An 18,834-nucleotide genomic window follows, 5' to 3' on the forward strand; every position below is an offset into this window, starting at 1 on the left:
TCTATCACACTTGGAGACAAGGGACAGAGTTTTTCTGTGCTCAGAGCCAGCCAGGGAGGCTCTTTCGCTGGCAGTTTGGGGGACCCCACAGGTTTCTCCTTGGTCCCCGTCATTGTAGCTGGATCAGCACTTTTCACCCAGTTCCTCTTAGATGGGTAAATAGAACTTTTCTGTTTGGGGGCTAGGAGAGGCTTTGTCCACACCCCAACCCAAGCGTCTTTGAAGTTTCATGTTTTATCGTAAGATTCATGGGAATTTGGCAGTCTCTCTCTGTTATAGTCATGCTAGTTTCATTTTTTTTAATGCTTTGAATTTTATTTGAAGCACCTGGAACTGTATCTGAGACATAATGTGCAAAATTGTATGCACAAGAAATAATAAGATTTTATGGAGACACCAGAAGAAGACCTAAATAAATGTTTATGGCTAGGAAGACAATATCATAGAAATGCCATTTCCCCCCGCAGTGAGCTGTAGACTCAGCAGGATTCCCTGCCTCTCCCCCGAGCAGAAATGTTGGTGCCTACATCTGAGGACAGGTGGTGGGGGGGGGGGGTGCCAAGGTGAGGCGGTGACATGACCTGGGGGCAGAGGAGTGGAGGGGGAAGGCCAGCAGGGGCTATGGGAGTGGTTGGAGGTGGGTGATACTGAGCCGATAAGTGTATATGTTGACAATCACAAAAGCCATGTTGCTACTTTGGAGAGAATACTAACAAATGTCGTAGAAAGAGAGAAGGTTAGGAAGTATCTCGAGGGGGGACCTCCCTGGCGGTCCAGTGGTTAAGACTCAGCACTTCCACTGCAGGGGGCAGGGTTTGCTCCCTGGTCAGGAAAGTAAGATCCTGCATGCTATGTGGCATGGCCAAAGATAAATTTAGGAAAAAAAAAAAAAATCAATGAATGGCAGTACCTTATTTAAAAAAAAAAACATAAAATTTAAAAGAAAGTACCCTGAGGAAATGTTTAATAACATTTCACAGGAAGAGCTATGAACGTGTGGATTTTTACCACGTAAACACACACACACACAGAGAAATGGAGAATATGATGTGTGTGTGTGTGCGAGTGTACATGTGTATATAGAGGGGAAGATCCCCTGGAGGAGAGCACGGCAACCCATATTCTTGCCTGGAGAATCCCATGGACAGAGGAGCCTGGTGGGCTGTATAGTTCATGGGGTTGCAAAGAGTCAGACGTGACTGAGCGACTAACAACAACACATATACACACAGATTTTCATTATTCACAGTCATTCTGTTTTATAAAGCCACTGCAAACACCGAATGATGCAAATTCTAAACTGCTGGTCCTGGAGGAAATACAGGCTTGGGTCTCCCAGAACCTCGGGTTTCATTTTCCTCTGCTGATCAGTACACAGTCTTGTGGGCAATTAGACACCTTATTCAATGTGAATTATTATTTCATGTCCAGGTGGCGCTAATGGTAAAGAACCCACCTCCCAACGCAGGAGACAGAAGAGATGCAGGTTCAATCCCTGGGCTGGGAAGATCCCTGGAGAAGGGCATGGCAGCCCACTGCAGTATTCTTGCCTGGAGAATCCCATGGACAGAGGAGCCTGTCAGGCTACAGTCCATGGGATCGCAAAGAGTCAGACACGACTGAAGCGACTTAGCACGCATGCATGTTGTTTCATTCACACTGACCATGACCAGTAGCGCTGTAAGCTTACCTAACCCGCCGTTTTCTCTGTACCAACACCACACCGCCAGCCACCCTGTATTCTGACAGCCCTACAGCCCTGTGCCTGGGGCCACTGTCAACATTGAGTGTTAGTCACTCAGTCGTGTCCAACTCTTTGTGACCCCATGGACTGTAGCCCACCAGGCCCCTCTGTCCATGGGATTATCCAGGCAAGAACACTGGAGTGGGTTGCCATTGTCTTCTCCAGGGGGAATTTCCCGACCCAGGAATCAAACCTGGGTCTCCTGCATTGCAGGCAGATTCTTTACTGTCTGAACCACTAGGGAGCCCAACAGTGAAATTCAACAGTGAAATCACCCACAAAAAGCACAGAAATGCAAACAGCGTGGCATCGAATGGAGAGGATGCTCATTTCCGGTGTGAGCTGAGGCAGGAACCTGGAGCTGGCCTGTGCCACCTCGTCTGGGGGCCTGTGTGTGGGGTGACTCTGTGCATGTCCCGAACGACCACAAAGCTCCCAAGCATCGATGGGATTAAATGTAAATCTGGTCCAGCGGGCGACTCTCCAGGCGGCATCTGTGAACCAGGAGAATGGTTGGACTGTGTGAATGTTTTTCCAGCACCGCCTGATGAGAAGACCCAGGAGCCGTGGGCACCCCCAGTGCCCAGCTCTTGGCTCCTAGGGATCACTTTCCACTCAGAGGAGCCAGAGCTCATTGGGAAACGGCCGATTCTCAGGCGAGGGCAGGGAGAAATTCACTTGAGCCTGGAGCATATTATTGTTCTAGAAAGAAAGTAAAGAAACCCTCAAGGGATGGTGTGGGGACATGCCAAGAAGACTCATGGGACGGTGTAAAGGGACCCTCACTGTCCAAACCTGGGAAACACTTGAAGGTCAAAGTGAATGGGGATATTGCATCTTAATCCATTTGATGAAATAGGAATAGACGAGTCTACTCTGGCTTCAATTAATTAATAAATATTGGGTTGGCCAAAAAGAAAGGGGGTGTGGAAATTCGGACGAACTTTTTGGCCAACACAATATTGTATGTAGTGGGCATGCTTTAATGACCAGCCAGCATTTAAAATAAAAAACCCTGGATGAAGTCTGTAGCTGTAATTCTGAATTATTCTTTTTTTAAAAGAATGATTTTTTAAAAGTAATTTTTAAAATTTTAATTAAATTTAAAGAAATCTTTTAAAAGATTATTTATTCATTTTTGCCTGTGCTGGGTCTTTGCTGCGCGGGCTTTTCTCCAGCCGTGGTGTGCAGACTTCTCATCACACGGGCTTCTCTCGTTGTGGAGCACGGACTCTAGGACACACCAGCTTCAGTAGTTGCAGCTCAAGGACGCAAACTGCTTCTGAGTAGTTCTGCAGCAGTTCCCAGGCTTCAGAGCTCCAAGCTCAGTAGTTGTGACACACAGGCTTAGTTGCTCTGTGGCATGTGGGATCTTCCCAAATCAGGGACCGAACCCGTGTCTCCTGTATGGGCAGCCAATTCTTTACCACTGAGCCACCAGAGAAGCCCCCGAGTCATTCTTTTTTTGTAGCTTATAATATTCTATAGTATCACTAGACCGTCAGTTTTTATTTATGTTATTATTTTGAATTGTGTTAAAATACATATAACTTAAAATTTACCATCTGGCCCGTTTTGAAGCGTCTGGTTCGGTAGCGTGAAGTCCATTCACGTTATTGTCCAACCGTCACCTCCGTCCATCCCCCACCGTAATTTAATAAATGAGTAAAAGCAGGTTTTCACATTGTAAACACTTTTTTAAAACGATGCCATGAGGAACCCCAGAGGGATTTTATGGGACTTGGGAGCTGGTGGTGGGCTGTGTGAGGGGACGTCGTGGGCCTGGGACCACCCCGGACATCCCGAGGGACGTACATTGGGAGGGACCATCTCCGTGGCGGCCGGGGCCGGCGGGGTCGAAGGAAGAGGGACCAGTACCCAGTCTGAGAAGCCCAAGCTGGAAGGCACCTGGAGCCACGAGGCGTCAGGAAAGCTGTTGTGGGTAGAATTCATTCCCTTGAGCGCCTTAGCTGCATCTTAGGGTTGGGCGTCGGCATGCTGGCTAAGGCCCTGGTCTCCCTCCTCCAGGAAGCCCACCGGGGCCCCCACAGCCAGCTCTTCTGTCCTCCAGGAAGTCTGCCGGGTTCGGGTTCACGTGGCAGCTCATTCTCCTCCAGGCTCCAGGCACCGCCTGTCTATGTCACTCATCTGCCTTTTCTTCCTGCTTGGTGGCTGTTTATCCGCACGTGTGCGTGTGTGTGCCTGTGTGTGTGTCCTGCCCGACTGCTCTGTGAGTGCCCCGAATGCGGCCCCACCTTGTCTTCCATTTCTTGGCCTTCTTCGTGGGGCTGGTGTGGGACGAAGGACCGTTCCTGCCCAAGAAATCCGTAGGTTGCGTCCAGGTTCCAGGCTGCTCCAGCGAGCAATGTGATGCTTGGTGAATATCAATAAGGCATGTACTAAGACGTTGCTTATTTTGGTGTCGCAGCGGAGTATTCGGTTACCGTGAGTCGGGCTGTGTACAGTGTAACCATGTGAACGGTGTAAAACAGAGGCTATCGGAATGGAAGCCCAGACATCTGCTATGAATTCTATATATAAATACTGGCTCTGCTTACTTTACGTGGGTTAAAATGGGATTGTTGGCGCTGGCTTCTCAGCCTCCCGATTCCTCCGCGGTGGGGGCTGCATGTTAGCCATGGTCCCAGTACCCAGGCCGGGAGGGGAGAGAGTGGCCTTTTTTCTGACACTGATGGGCCGAGGGTGCTGGGAATGGCCCGAGACCCACCCTAGAAATAGGTGGGAGTGGTCAGCTCTCCGTCCCCAGGCAGGGAGCTGGGGAGAGCCCCTGGGACTTTGTGGGTGTCCCCAGGGCCGTGCCGAGAAGGGACTGTGTGATCAGGGTCACAGAGGGGCTTGTCCTTGCCTGAGAAAGCCAGTTGGGAAGCCAGGCCCAGAGATGGCTGTCACGGGGGGAATTCAGTGGACTTGGTGTGCGGCAGTGCCTCTAAAAATTATTTATTTAAAAAAAAAAAGGACTACCCTGGTGGTCCAGTGGTTAAGACTCTGTGCTTCCTTGCAGGGGCACCGGATTGATCCCTGGCCTGAGAACTAAGATCCCACATGCTGCATGGTGTGGCAAAAAAATAAAAAAAATTTATCTATTGAGGTGAAATTCATGCAACGTAAAATTAACCATTTTTTAAAACTCGTACTTATTATTATTAAAAGTGTATTTATTGTTCCATTATTATTTTAGGCTTCGTAGAATCTTCCTTGTGGCACACGGGATCTTTCTTGTTGTGTGGGGGCCTTAGTTTCCCTGCGGCATGTGGGATCTTCCCCAGCTAGGGATCAAACCTGCGTCCCCTGAATTGGAAGGTAGATTCTTAACCACTGAACCAACAGGGAAGTCCCTAAAATTAACCATTTTAAAGTGAATAATTCAGTGGTGTTTAGTGCATTCACGGGCTTCCCCGGCGGCTCAGCGGTAAAGAATCTGCCTGCCGTGCAGGAGAGGCCGGAGATGCAGGTTTGATCCCCAGGTCGGGAAGATCCCCTGGAGGTTGGCAAGGCAACCCACTCCAGTGTTCTTGCCTGGAGAGTTCCATGGACAGAGGAGCCTGGCGGGCTACAGTCCATGAGGTTGCAAAGAGTCGGACACCGCCAAGCGACTTAGCATGCACACAGTGCATTTGCAGTGTTGCAGCTGCCACCGTCTAGTTCTAGAACATTTCATCACTCTCATAGGAAACCTTGGAGCCATTAAGTGATCTCACCTCTTTGCCGCCCACCCCTCCCAGCCCCTGGCCAGCACTAATCTACTGTCTAGTCGGTCTTTACGGATTTGCCTACGTGGGACCTTTCACGTGACCAGAACCCTGTGCTATGTGGCCTTCCATATCTGTCTTCTCGGAGCACGATGCTTTCAAGGCTGCTTCGTGCTGTGCCCTGTGTTAGTTCTCCATGCCTTTTCATGGCCAGATAACATTTCCTTGTGTGGACAGAGCACACTCGGTTTATCCATTTGTCTGTGGATGGACATTTGGGCAATTACGAGTCGTGCTTCTGTGAACATGCGTGTACAAGTATCTTTTTAAACAGTTTTATTTATTCGTTTACTTTTGGCTTTGTTGCAGCACAGGCTTTTCTCTAGTCCCAGGGAGCGGGGGTTGCTCTCCAGTTGTGGTGTGCGGGCCTCTCGTTGTGGTGGATTTTCTTGTTGCGGAGCACATAGGCTGTAGGCTGTGCAGAGTTGCCGGCCCGGACTCTAGAGAGCAGGCTCAGTAGCTGTGGTACACGGGCCTAGTCCCTCTGTGGCATGTGGGATCTTCCCGGACCAGGGATCGAACCCGTGTCTCCTGAGTGAGTAGCTGGATTCTTGACCACGGACCCACCAAGGAAGCTTGAGTGTGTAAGTGTTCGTCATCACCCTCTAACTTTGGTCTGTTGGGTGCCCACCTAGGAGTGGAATTGCTTGGTCACGTGGTAGCTCAGTGGGTATCCTTTGAGGACTAGCCGGGAGGCTCTGCACCACAGCAACAGGGGCCAGCGGGGCCTTTCCTAAGGAGTTACCGTTTCCTGCTGGATGGATGAGGAAACGGGCTCAGAGCGGAGATAAAACATCTGGCCCCAAGTCTCCCAGCTGGAGGTCAGGCTGAGGTTTGCACCAGGCTCCCTGAGTCTGAGTCCAAGTACTTTCCTTTGTAGCAGGACTGGATGAATGAAACATTTAACTACAGCTACTAGCACTGCCCTGACTGGTGTGTGTATATATATATATATGTATTTTTAAAAAAAATGTCCTTGGCTACTACGCCACGTTGTCAGGTGGAATTTTAGTTCCCTGACCAGGGATTGAACCTGCGCCCCTTGCACTGGAAGTAGAGTCTTCACCACTGGACCTCCAGGGAAGCCCCTGGAAGGTATTTATTGAGAGCCTAAAACGTGCTGTTGCTGGGCTGAGGCTTTGTGTGAATCGTTCTGTTGAAGCCTCACAGTCTCTGACGTGGGGGTACAGTGATGACCACATTTCACAGAACATTGAGCTCAGAGAGGCCCAGGTCTCAGCCGTTCCCCTGAGCTGGCTCCAGGGCTCTCCCTCGGAGAGCTGCCCTGGGCTATGTGTCCTCGTGATACGTGGTCCTAAAAATATATATATACTTGCACAGAGAATGCCGTAGCCACATACATGGAACCTGGGGTTAAAATATTTAAAGACATAAGGATTTCCCTGGTGGTCCAGTGGCTAAGACTTTGCGCTCCCAAGGCAGGGAGACCAGGTTCCATCCCTGGTCAGGGAACTAGATCTCACATGCTGCAACTAAGACCCAGCGCAGCCAAGTAAATGGATACGTTAAAAAAAAAAACAAAAACAAACCCAACCATTTAAAGATATTTATCTAGTGACTCCACAGAGTCGTTCACTGTGCTGTCACTAAGTCGAGTCCACTATCCAGTCTCTAGTTCAGTCTTGGTTCCCACCTAGCACCTTCTCGTACCTGCAGGTCAAGTCCAAACCAGGGTTTATAGGTGTGTGTGTGTGTGTGTGTGTGAACATTTCTTACACACTTGCTGGTGTCACTGCAGTCATTGTCTCATTGCTTTAACAGACACAACTTGCTACTAAGAGAACAGTCTAGGTACCCGACGCTGGAGATTTTGTATTTGTTTATTTTTCTTCTTATGAGGAAGGCTGCAGCAAATATTGTGTCTAGGACGTTTTCCTTCCTTCAGGTGTTCCCTGGGATAAGGTCCTGCGAGGCTGATCCCTGGGGAGAGCGTTGAAACGGTTGTGGTCCCAAATACCAGCAGGCGAGGCATTTCCTGAAAGGGCTGTTCCTGCCTCTGTGGCCGCCAGTGGCCATGTCTTTTTCCCCCGACCCCGAGGGGGTCCTGGCGGCCCACGCATGGCCCTGCTGTCTGCCCTCCCCTCCTCTCCCTCCTCACACTCCTTGTTTCCTCTCGCTGCTCCAGGAGCTTGGGCCACTTGGTAAGAGAGCATCCCGGAGTGGCCTGGGGCAGGTCAGGGCGCCCTTCTAAGAGCCGCAGCCCTCACCTGGGCATGTGCAGCTGGGACTCGGACCTACCGGGTCCTGGGCCTGCGGGCACATCACCTGGGCAGGAGCACGTAGGACCAGTGTCTGCCGCCTCCCCCAGGCTTCACCCCAGGGCCTTTGCACCAGCCATTCTGCCGGGATGCCTTCCCTCTGTCCTTCTCTCTCCCCCTTCAAGTTTTTGTCCAGGGGTCACTTTCTCAATGAGGCCACCCTGACCATCTTACCTGAAACAGTGGCGCCCACTCCAGACCCTTCACTCGGCCCTGTTTCTCCAAACCACAACTGACATCACCTCACCCACATGCTGGTTGTCTTGCCCCCCATGTAAGACAAGGCAGGAGGCTGGGTTCTTGGCTCGGTTGCGTGTCCCTGGCATGGGCTTTATAACACTCTGCCGCCAGCCCGCTGGCTGTCTCGGTTCTGGTCTCAGCCCAGCGCATCCCTTCCCAGGACTGCCTGTCCACACCCCAGCCCCTCGCTGGCTGCTCCGATCCTGCCCAGTCCTCAACCTCTCCCTCTCCCTCCCGTGGGGCAGGGGGGCCCCCCTGCCAGAAGCTACATCTCCGTGACCAGCCAGAGCCCCTGCTAGGCTTGGGGCCGCATCAGCCAGGGCTTCCCAGGCCCTAGGAGGGGCCCTGGGCGGGCAGGCGGCCCCGTCACAGAGACCCCCGTGGCTGTGAGTTCCCCAGGTGACCCGGAGAGTGAGTGAGTGAAAGTCGCTCAGTCGTGTCCAGCTCTTTGCGACCCCATCTACTATGGAGTCCATGGAATTCTCCAGGCCAGAATACTGGAGTGGGTAGCCTTTCCCTTCTCCAGGGGATATTCCCCAACCCAGGGATCGAACCCAGGTCTCCCGCACTGCAGGGGGATTCTTTACCAGCTGAGCCACAAGGGAAGCAGACTTAGGAATGGAGTGTGTGGTGGTCTCCAACCATCTTTGAAGCAGGAGCCGGTCCTCCTGGAAAGAGCCTGCCGGCCCCTGACCCTCCGAGGCGGCTCCCTGCCTCAGTCTCTGTTTGAGAAAAGCACAGAAAATTGAATGCCCACCCCTCCCACCCCCCAAGATCATCTGTGGCCTTTGAAGGGTGCACCTGAACAGCCCAGCGTGTAAACGGTGGTGAAAATGTAGTCTTTCCAGTTTGGGGAGAAAGAACAGAGCAGAACTAGGATGCTTTTTGCCCCGGGGCAGCTTCCTCCCCATCTCTCCCCAGCCCTGGCTCCCCATCCCCTTCTGGGACTTTTGCCTCGGGAAAGGCTTTACTTACTGGGTTTCTGGCTGACAGTTGGGGCTGGTGACTTGCTTCCTGGCTATTTCCCTCCAAAGAGCTTCCCCTCGGGGCTGGAAAATTTCCTGTCTGAGACTCCCTGTGTGTGGGCCGTCCATCTCTTGATGCAGATGTCGGGTGAGTTTCGTCCCTCACCTGCGGTCACCAACGTCCACTTGAATACCTGTGGCATCGGGGAGTTTACCTCTTCCCAAGAAAGTCCCTCACATTGTCGCCTGGAGATGCTAATTTGTCTGTTTATTTTTAGTACTTAGGGCTTCCCAGTTGGCTCTAGTGGTAAAGAACCCACCTGCCAGTGCAGGAGACATGAGACGCAGGTTTGATTCCTGGGTCGGGAAGATCCCCTGGAGGAGGGCATGGCAACCCACTCCAGTAATCTTGCCTGGAGAATCCCATGGTCAGAGGAGCCTGGTGGGCTACACTCCATGGGGTCACAAAGAGTCAGACATGACTGCATGCATGCATTTTTAGTGTTTATTTGTTTGGCTGTGCTGCGTCTTAGTTGTGGCATGCAAAATCTCTAGTTGTGGCATGTAGGATCTAGTTCCCTGATCAGGGATCAATCCCTGGCCCTCTACATTGGAAGTGTGGAATCTTAGCCAGTGGACCACCAGGGAAGTCCTCAGAGATGCTAATTTAGAGAAGAAAGTGGAATTTGCATCCTCAGGCTGGGGCTGGGTACACCCTGTTGGCGGGGAGGTCATAGGCCTTGGTGTGGGTACGTGTGTGTGTGTGTGTGTGTGTGTGTGTGTCTGTCTGTCTGTCCCTGGGTACGTGTGTGTGTGTGTGTGTGTGTGTGTGTGTGTGTGTCTGTCCCTGGGGAGAGGATCAGCTTATCCGGGAGCTTTTGACCCCCAGGAGGTTAGGAACCACCTGGCCAAGGTAGGACCACACGAGAGGAGATGAGCCGGGATACCTTGCTGCGAGGAATCTCGGGAACCTGGGCACATCGAACAATGCCGGCAGGGTAGGATTACCGGTCATCTTTGCTCCAGTGGCCGGAACGACCCTGGTGACGATGAATGAGCAGGTGCCCTGGGGGTCCTGTTGCCCTGAGTATGCTGTTGGGGGTTGGCTAGCGTTGGCTTTGCTGCCTCCCCCCATATGCCTCCAGATCTAACACTTCTGGCCTTCACGATTCTTCCTCCTCTGAAGGTCTGGACCCTCCCGGATCCAGCGTGTCATCCCCTTGCCCTCTGTCCTCTGACTGGCCCGTGTCTGACCCTTGGAGGGCAACTGACTGCCGGCCAGGCCTCCAGTGGTGGGTGTCACCGCCTCTGCTCCCCGGGCCTCCGGCTGATGGTGGGGTTCTGGACCCTTCTGGGCCGCCCATCCTTTTCCTTCTTCCCTCTCAGAGCGCAGAAGCGACTCACTGTCTTGAAGCTGGGATGCTAGGGGGTAGGGGGAGGGAGGGTGAAACGCTTTTATAGAGCAGCTGCCTGTGCTGGGGCTGGGCAGGGCAGGGCAGGGGCGTTCTTCAGATGGGCAGGTGAGCCCTCCTGGAGTGCAGGGTCCACCGGAACCCTTAGCATGCTATAGCAGCTGGGAAAACGGAAATTTCCGTTTTTAATTAAAAAGACCTTTTTATTGAGGTACCTATACACAGGAAAGGAATGCATTTTTGTAAACTAAATCTATGTTCACAAGCAGTATACGATGAGTGTTCCAGAGTGTGGCACCTCTGGTGTGCTATTGAACTTTGTTCCTCTCGAAGACTTAACTTCCCCTTCTGTAAAATGGGCCAGCTGCCACCCGCAACCCAGGCCTCTGTACCGAGGGCCCAGGGCACTCAGAGAGGAGCCCGCCCAGCCCCGCGTGCTGTGCATGGCCGGCAGAGAGCTGTCGGCCCATGACAACTCACGCTCTTTATTATCTGTTCAGACCTGCTAGGGGCAGGGAGGGGTGAGATTCGGGACAGATGTTCTCCGTGGACCATCTCCTCCTTGCAGGATGTCAGGACGCCCAGCTTGGATGCAGTGGTAACACCCCATTGTTCGAATGTTGCCGTGTGATGTAATGTGGCGATGGTGATGGTGGGAGTGGTGAAGCCCCGTGGGCGGTCCTGACCTGGAGCCCTCCACGTGGCCTCTGTCCTGCAGGGGCGGGGGGCCAGGATGTGAGCCGGTGTGCGCCCTGGCAGTGTGGCCTTGTGGTGGCATCTGTGGGCAAGGTGATAGGTGTGGCAGGAAGGGCTGCTGGGGCCTGGCGGGGGTAGTGGGGACACATGGTAGCCCTCGGTGATTCCAGTAACTATAGCTGCCTTGAAAGAGCCTCTGAACGGGTGCTGCGCCCACCCAGGCGGCTTCCCGGCAGTGCCCGGGGATGGAAGGCAGGAGCCGGGAGCCTTGGGCACAGGCCGGGTGGGGGCCCCGGGGTGGTCCAGGCACATAGCCCTGCCTCCCAGGCTGTGCGGCCTGCAGCTCAGCCAGGGTCCTCACAGTTTGCTTCTGTCCCACAGCCTCGCCGCTCCTCCTGTTTGCCAACCGCCGGGACGTGCGGCTGGTGGACGCCGGCGGAGTCAAGGTGGAGTCCACCATCGTGGTCAGCGGCCTGGAGGACGCAGCCGCCGTGGATTTCCAGTTCTCCAAGGGAGCCGTGTATTGGACAGACGTGAGTGAGGAGGCCATCAAGCAGACCTACCTGAACCAGACGGGCGCCGCTGTGCAGAACGTGGTCATCTCCGGCCTGGTGTCACCCGATGGCCTGGCCTGCGACTGGGTCGGCAAGAAGCTGTACTGGACAGACTCGGAGACCAACCGCATCGAGGTGGCCAACCTCAATGGGACGTCCCGGAAGGTCCTCTTCTGGCAGGACCTTGACCAGCCGCGGGCCATCGCCTTGGACCCCGCGCACGGGTAAACCCAGCACCTCACCTCCCTGGAGGTTGGGGGTGGGTGGTGGTTGTTCAGTTGCTCAGTCATGTCTGGCTCTTTGCAACCCCATGGACTGCAGCACGCCAGGCCTTCCTGTCCATCACCATCTCCTGGAGCTTGCTCAAGCTCATGTCCATTGAGTCGGTGATGCCATCCAACCATCTCATCCTCTGCTGCCCCCTTCTTCTCCTGCCCTCAGTCTTTCCCAGCATCAGTTTCTTTTCCTGATGGTGGAGTGGGTGGGGCCGTGATTTTTCTCTTGAATTTATTTGAGACCAATTACCTTTTTCTGAGGAAACCCGCAGTCTTAAAATAAGTCCACCCTGCAGAATTTGTTGAAACACCCTGGAATGTGTTTCTTTTCTAAACTCACTGCAACCGATGTGCTTGGCCGTGGATCTGAATTGTTAAACGTGTGTGTGTGTGAGTGTCTGAGGAGGGTATGGGCACTCTGCCAGGTAGAACCCACACCTTTCACCTTCTTTATGACTGCATCAGCTGAACACGGTAGAAAAAGTGAAACTCCCCATCCAGATGTGGAACTTGGAAAATTGTTGCTCTGGTGTCTTCTGGAAGCCCTCTGCTCCCCCCTACTTCGGTCTGCTGAGCTCATGAGACCCCCCCCGGAGGCTCAGGGCCCAGCCCCAGTTCCAGGTGGGGTGTTGCGAGTGGCGGGAAAGCTAAGGACTTACACAGAGTTGAAGGCTGGGCTGGAGGGATGGAGGGGAGATGGCAAGCTGCCCTCCAGGCCATGCTAGTGGCAGGCTTTCCTAGCGGGAGCTCTTGACTTAGTAACCCTTGGCCCTCTGTCCCCTCCTCCCGCCGCCTGGGAAGGACACACCCTTAGCTGGGCGGTGTCAAGCCTGGTGCCCGCCCACTGGCCACGCCCAGCCCACTGCTGGGTCCGTCCGCTCCTCTGCAGCACGCTCATCAGGAATGGCTGTCGGGCATCTTTTGAACAGAAACGGAGTAGGACCCTGGTTTCTGATCCTGATGCCCTCCGCTGCCCTGGGGGTGGTGCTGGCTGCCCTGCCTGCAACCTGGGTTGGAGGGACCTCTCAGCCCACCTGGGATGGGTGGAATGAGGGCCGAGGGCGGAGGCCAGTCCTGCCAGGGCGGGTGCCTGAGTAGCTCGGGGAGCACGCTAGGTGAGGGGGGACACTTGAGTGGCTGATTAAAGTTCCTTCCGTGGACTTCTCGGCGTGTTGACTCGACTGCATCTTGATACCAGGGAGGAGTAGTGCCTCTGGAGCTGCTGGGTTGTGTAAAAGCTGAGAGTGTGTGTGTGTGTGCATGCATTGCCGGAAAGTGTGTCTGAGCCTCTGAGTGTGGGCCTGGAGGGTGTGAGTGTGTGTGTTGGTACCTATTTGAGTGTACCTCTGAGTGCACCTGTGAGCACACGTGTGCCTGTGTCTGTGTCACGCATTGGGGGTGGGTGCGTGAGATTTATCGCCCTTGGTAGCTGACTCACCGAGGTCAGGCTGACAGCCCTGGTGCCCTCACTCCCGAGGGCCGCCCCAGTATCCCGGGTGGGGGGCATGCCAGGCAGTGACTTATCTGTAGGCCCCCTCACCCCCCGGGGAAGGCTGAGCCACTCCAACCGCCGGGAGGGGCTGGGGGGGCAGGCTGATCTTCCAGGAGGCTCTCTGCATTGCCTGGGAAACGGTCCCTGCCTCAGACCTCTCCCATCCCGCAGTGTGGCCGCAGGGGTCACAGAGGGTCACTGTCTTCTGGGTTGTGGTGGCTGGGGTGGCTGAGTCCCACTGGCGAAGAGGGGGCATCCGTCAGCAGCGGGAGAGGCTGAGGGGAGCAGCCCCGAGGACGTCACAGTGCGCTGGGGGGGGGTGCCGAGAGGGGGGTGTGCCACGCGAGGGGGCGGCAGGGCGCGGGCACAGGGAGCGGAGGCGGGGGCCTCCCGCTGTGGTCAGGAACCCGGGACGTCTCTCGGTAGCATTTGAGCAGAGACATGAAGAGATGAGGGCAGGAGACATCTGGGGGAAGGGTTTCTGGGCAGAGGGCGCAGCTAGTAGGAGGGCCCTGGACCTGTTGCAAGGGTGGGTGTGTGGGGGGACCAGACGGGCTTTGAGGGGAGGGGTCGCTGGTCTGACTCACGCTGAAGGGGCTCTCTCTGGCTCTTGGGGTGAGGGGAAACTTTAGGGTGGGAGCTGGGAACTCCATTAGCAGCTGTTACTGCGCTCCCGGCAAGAGAAGGTGGACAGGACTGGGCTAGTGGGTGGGGGGTGAATGGGTTAGAGGTAGTGGGCTTGAGTAGTGGGGGGTCTGTTTTGAAGCTGGAACCATCTGCATTTAGACAAGAAGGGAGGACGGTGCAGGGCTGCCCTGTGCCTCGGCATCCCCATCTGTACAGGGTTGTAACCCTGCCCCATGTCATGAACACCAAGAACGGTTGTAGCATCAATAAATGGTCACTGTTGTTATGTTAAAAATGTCCCTCCCGCCTGCCTGAAATGTAGTCTTCATATCTGTGCACAGACTTCTTTTTTCTCTTCCTGGCGGCCTTTTGCCATCTTGGTTGGGAGGTGCTTGGTGCTTGATTGGGAGGTGCTGTTGCTTGGTTGGGAGGTGTTTGGTGCTTGCTTGGAAGGTGCTCAGTTGAGAGGTGTCTGGTGTGGTCGGAAGGTGCTCAGTTGGGAGGTGCTGGTGCTTGGTTGGGAAGTACTCAGGAGGTACTTGGTGCTTGGTTGAGTGATGCTTTATGCTTAGTTGGCAGGTGCTTGGTGCTTAGTTAGGAGGTACTGGGTGCTTGTTTTGGATATGCTTGGTGCTCAGTCAGGATGTGCTTGGTACTCAGTTGAGAGGTATTTGTGCTTGGTTAGGAGGTGCTTGGTACTTGTTTGAGAAGCGCTTGGTGCTCAGTTGGGAACAGTGTTCATGCTCACACCCACACTGGCATTGCCTGTAGCATTCACAGGAGTTGGTCCATCTCTGGCTCTGGCTTGTCTTATTTGAAATCTTTTCTGATCTTGCCTTTGAATTCTCTCCTCAGATCCTGCTGGGATCACACCCCTGCCCCTGGGGGCAGAGTTGACTTTGGTGTTGAACCTTGGGCAGGATTTCTGAGGCCCCAGCCTCTCCCCTTAAGCTCCTCCTTCCCCGGTGATGTGTCTGATGTGTGATGGAGCGAAAATGATGCTGCCAAGTGTCACTCTCACCAGCTGGAATGAGGGTGAGAATTCTGCACTGTGGTCCTAGGCTGGCTGTCTGGGGTGTGGTTAAGGTCAACAGTGCCTGCTTTATCTTCTTAAGCACCGCTGCTCAGCAGGGGAGGACTCTAGGCTGGTGCAGAGGAACCATAGGCAGCACCCCAACCTCGCTAAACACTGGCCTGGTGGTGGCCCTTGGTGTGAGCTTGAGCTGAGTCCTGGGACAGTGGGTTTCTTTCTCCGCCCTGGCCACAGGTGTGAGGCTGCAGGGGGCATCACCACCTCCCCCAGCCCCGTGGGAGGCTCTCCTGTCTCCCTGTGTCCTCTTGTGATGTCCTCTTTCTGCCTCACAACTGGGGTCCCTCCTCTGATGAAGGGATACTGCCCCAGATGTCATTAGGAGGGTCCTCAGTCCTAATGTCCACCCCAGGCTGCACGTGCCCAAGAGCCCCACAGGCAGAAGGGCCCACAGACCCCGGGGACTAGACTGGGGCCGTTTCAGCAGTGGCACAGTGCAGCGCCCAGGCCAGGCCCCTCCGCTGCCAGCATCAGGTGCCCACGTGGGGGGCAGAGCAGGCCTCTCTGCCCTGAGGCCCTGGGGCTGTGAGGACATCGGCCCCGCGCGGGGGCGGGCGATGGGGCCCATGCCTGTACCAGCCCACCAGGGAATGCGGTGGCTCCTAGGTCTCCAGCTGAAGCCAGGCTGAAACCCAACCCCCTCTTTAAAATGCAAAATGGCCCTTCCCTAAAATAAGACCCGACCACAACCGCACCAGCCGCGGCCCTCTGCGCTGAGCCCAGGCTGCAGTGCTCGGCCTCGGAAGTCGCTGCTCCTCCGTGGAACTTGGCGGGGCCTCCGGCAGCGTCCAGGCCCGGCACGAGCACGTCCGCACCGGCCGGGCTCTGGGAGCGGGGCGGCCCACGAGTTCCCCATTTAAGGAAACCAGCCGGCCTCTGTTATGAAACCCGGGGGAAGGAATTTGAATTATGCTCCTCGCGGAGGTCCTCAGCCTGCACTTTTTCCGGCCTTTCCCGCTGGCCTCCGAGGAGACTTTGGGGAGGGCACGAGTGGAGGGCTCTGAGATTTATTCTCCTGATACCTTCTGGGCAGCTGGGCGGCCGGAGGCTGGGCTCGTTCCAGGCTGCTGGGGGTGGGAAACACACAGGGAGGGAGGGTGGCCCGCACCAGGCCTGCGGGAGCCTTTGCAGCTGGCCGAGGGCACCTGTGAGCCTCAGGGGCCAGGAGAGGTTCACCACTGCCCCAGGCGGGCAGAGGGCCATGTGTCCCCAGGTGGACAGGCCTTGGCCCCAACGAGAAAACCACACTCTGCTCCTCCTGGAGCCTGTGACCGGCACAGCGCACCCTTTCAGAGCCTCGGTTTTCTCCCTTGTCCCGCTGGAATAGTAATTCCTGCTCTCCCTGCATTTTGAATTGTGGTGCTGGAGAAGACTCTTGAGAGTCCCTTTGGACTACAAGGAGATCAAACCAGTCCATCCTAAAGGAAATCAACCCTGAATATTCATTGGAAGGACTGATGCTGAAGCTGAAGCTCTGATACTTTGACCAACCTGATATGAAGAGGCGACTCTTTTGGAAACGACCCTGCCCTGATGCTGGGAAAGACTGAGGGCAGGAGGTGAAGGGGTGACAGAGGATGAGATGGTTGGATGGCATCACTGACTCAGTGGACATAAGTTTGAGCAAACTCAGGAGGAAGGTGAAGGACTGGGAAGCCCGGCGTGCTGCAGTCCATGGGATCGCAAAGCGTCGGACACGACTTAGGGACTGAATGACAACTGTGTCACTTCTTGCTAGATGCAAAGAAGCGTGCATAAGAGGCTTTTTGGAGAGGCGTTCTGAGTTCTCTGGGCTCACGGGGCTGGAGAACAGGGGAGCTTGTGACAGCGGGGTATGGCTGGCCCCTCGCTGCACTTGAAGCCCCTGCAAGCTCGTTCTCATCATCTGTCACAATGCAGCAGCACCAGCTCCGACATGACCCCCTCACTTGGCCCCACAGATGGGGGTGGTCCTCAGAGCTCCGTCTCGGGGGGATGGCAGCCGTGCGCATGTTGTTTTCTCTCTCCTACTGGACAGAGACCCCCAGAGGGCAAGGCTGGGCCTGGTCTCCCCAAAGCTCCTGCCGTCTTCGCTGGTCCCTGGTGAAGGGCAGCACAGGGTTTGTGGTGAGGTTTTACCTCGGAAGTTGTGGAGGTGAGAGCTGGGGGGCGGGGAGGAGCTTGATTGGTAATAGAAGCTGCTGAAAGGGAAGCCCATGGTCCAGGGAACTAGGATGCCCGTGAAGTCACCTGTTGTCACTCCCGGTATCCCACAGCCTCTCTGGTCCCCGTCTGGGCTTGAGCTTCCTCCCTGACTGCCCACCCCGCCCCCCACAACAGAACAGGTGGCTCCTGGGAGCTACCCCTTCCAGACTGACGCCCGTTTGCCCAGTGTAAACCAATCATTTGTTTCTAAAGCAGCCTCTAAGGCCGAGGATAGTGGGGTTTGCTAACTGCCCAAGACTCTTCTGTGCTGCCCCAAAAGGGGGTGTGGGGGCAACCACTGCAGCTGGAGAGTCTCATGGGGGAGAGGACCCTTCGAGGGGAATCCAGGCCCTGTTCCCCCTCCACTGTGGAGAGACGCTGATGGACAGAGAACAGGTCTGCCCCTTTGTGTCCTGTGACTGACCCACAGCCAAAGAGGCCGAGAAACCAGGAGATGCCTGCCCTCCAGGCTGGTGGGTCCCCTCTGCTCTCCACTGAAGGGCCGCATGAAGCGGGCATCCCGCTAGGACAGCTGGGCCCTGATGGAGTTTGAACCCATCACCCGAGATGCATGCATATTATCTCCGCTCTCATGGTGGGACATCAAATAAGGAAGACTCTACAGAGGTGATGGGTTCTGGCTGGAGACCCTGAGATCATGGTTAAGCAGAGCAGAATCACCCATAGCCCACCTTGGAATAACTGAGATGTTTATAATTTGTTTTTTTTTGGCCACACCAAAATAAATAGGGCATGTGGGATCTTAGCTCCCTATGATGGAAGTGCAGAATCTTAACCACTGGACCACCTAGAAAGTTCCAACAGACTTTATTTTTTTTTTTAAGCAGTTTTAGGTTCACAGTAAAAATGGGGGGGGGGTATAAAGAGAGGTCCCACATATCCATGAACATTTAATGGCTTTTGACAGAGATTTAATGTTACATGTCCACCATTGTCGGAGAAGGCAATGGCACCCCACTCCACTACTCTTGCCTAGAAAATCCCATGGGTGGAGGAGCCTGGTGGGCTGCGTCCATGGGGTCGCTATGAGTCGGACACGACTGAAGTGACTTAGCAGCAGCAGCAGCAGTCCACCATTGTGTTATCCTGTGGTGGTGGGTGGTTTAGTCCTTCGCTATTTCCTGTCCAACTCTTGCGACCCCATGAACTGTAGCCTGCCAGGCTCCTCTGTCCATAGGATTTCCCAGGCAGGAAGACTGGAGTGGGTTGCCATTCCCTTCTCCAGGGGATCTTCCTAACCCAGGGATCGAACTTGGGTCTCCTGCACTGCAGGTAGATTCTTTATCGACTGAGCTACCAGGGAAAGTCCTGTATTATCCTGTGGAATCATTTCACTGCCCTACAGATCCTCTGTGTTCCACTTATTCGTCCCTCCCAAGCCCAGAGCAGTCCCTGATCTTTTTACTGTCTCCATAGTTTTGTCTTCAACAGAGCATCCTGTGCGGGAACCAGAGCATGCAGACATTTCACGCTGGCCTCTTTCAC

At 54.8% G+C, this 18,834-nt stretch overlaps 1 protein-coding gene across 4 annotated transcripts in view; it reads left to right on the forward strand.

The window, feature by feature from the left end:
- LRP5 (LDL receptor related protein 5) overlaps nucleotides 1-18,834 on the forward strand; it is a 118,727-nt gene that overhangs the window by 23,980 nt on the left and 75,913 nt on the right. For 3 of the 4 annotated variants that reach the window (XM_043451206.1, XM_043451202.1, XM_043451203.1), the window contains exon 2: nucleotides 11,488-11,884. In XM_043451206.1, coding sequence (XP_043307141.1) covers nucleotides 11,488-11,884 — 397 coding nt within the window. Of the gene's footprint in view, nucleotides 1-4,847; nucleotides 4,870-11,487; nucleotides 11,885-18,834 lie in introns of those variants that run through there. The other variant, XM_043451205.1, reaches the window with a different exon arrangement.

This window comes from Cervus canadensis, chromosome 29 (assembly GCF_019320065.1).
Source record: "Cervus canadensis isolate Bull #8, Minnesota chromosome 29, ASM1932006v1, whole genome shotgun sequence".
In the NCBI taxonomy this organism is placed as follows: domain Eukaryota; kingdom Metazoa; phylum Chordata; class Mammalia; order Artiodactyla; family Cervidae; genus Cervus; species Cervus canadensis.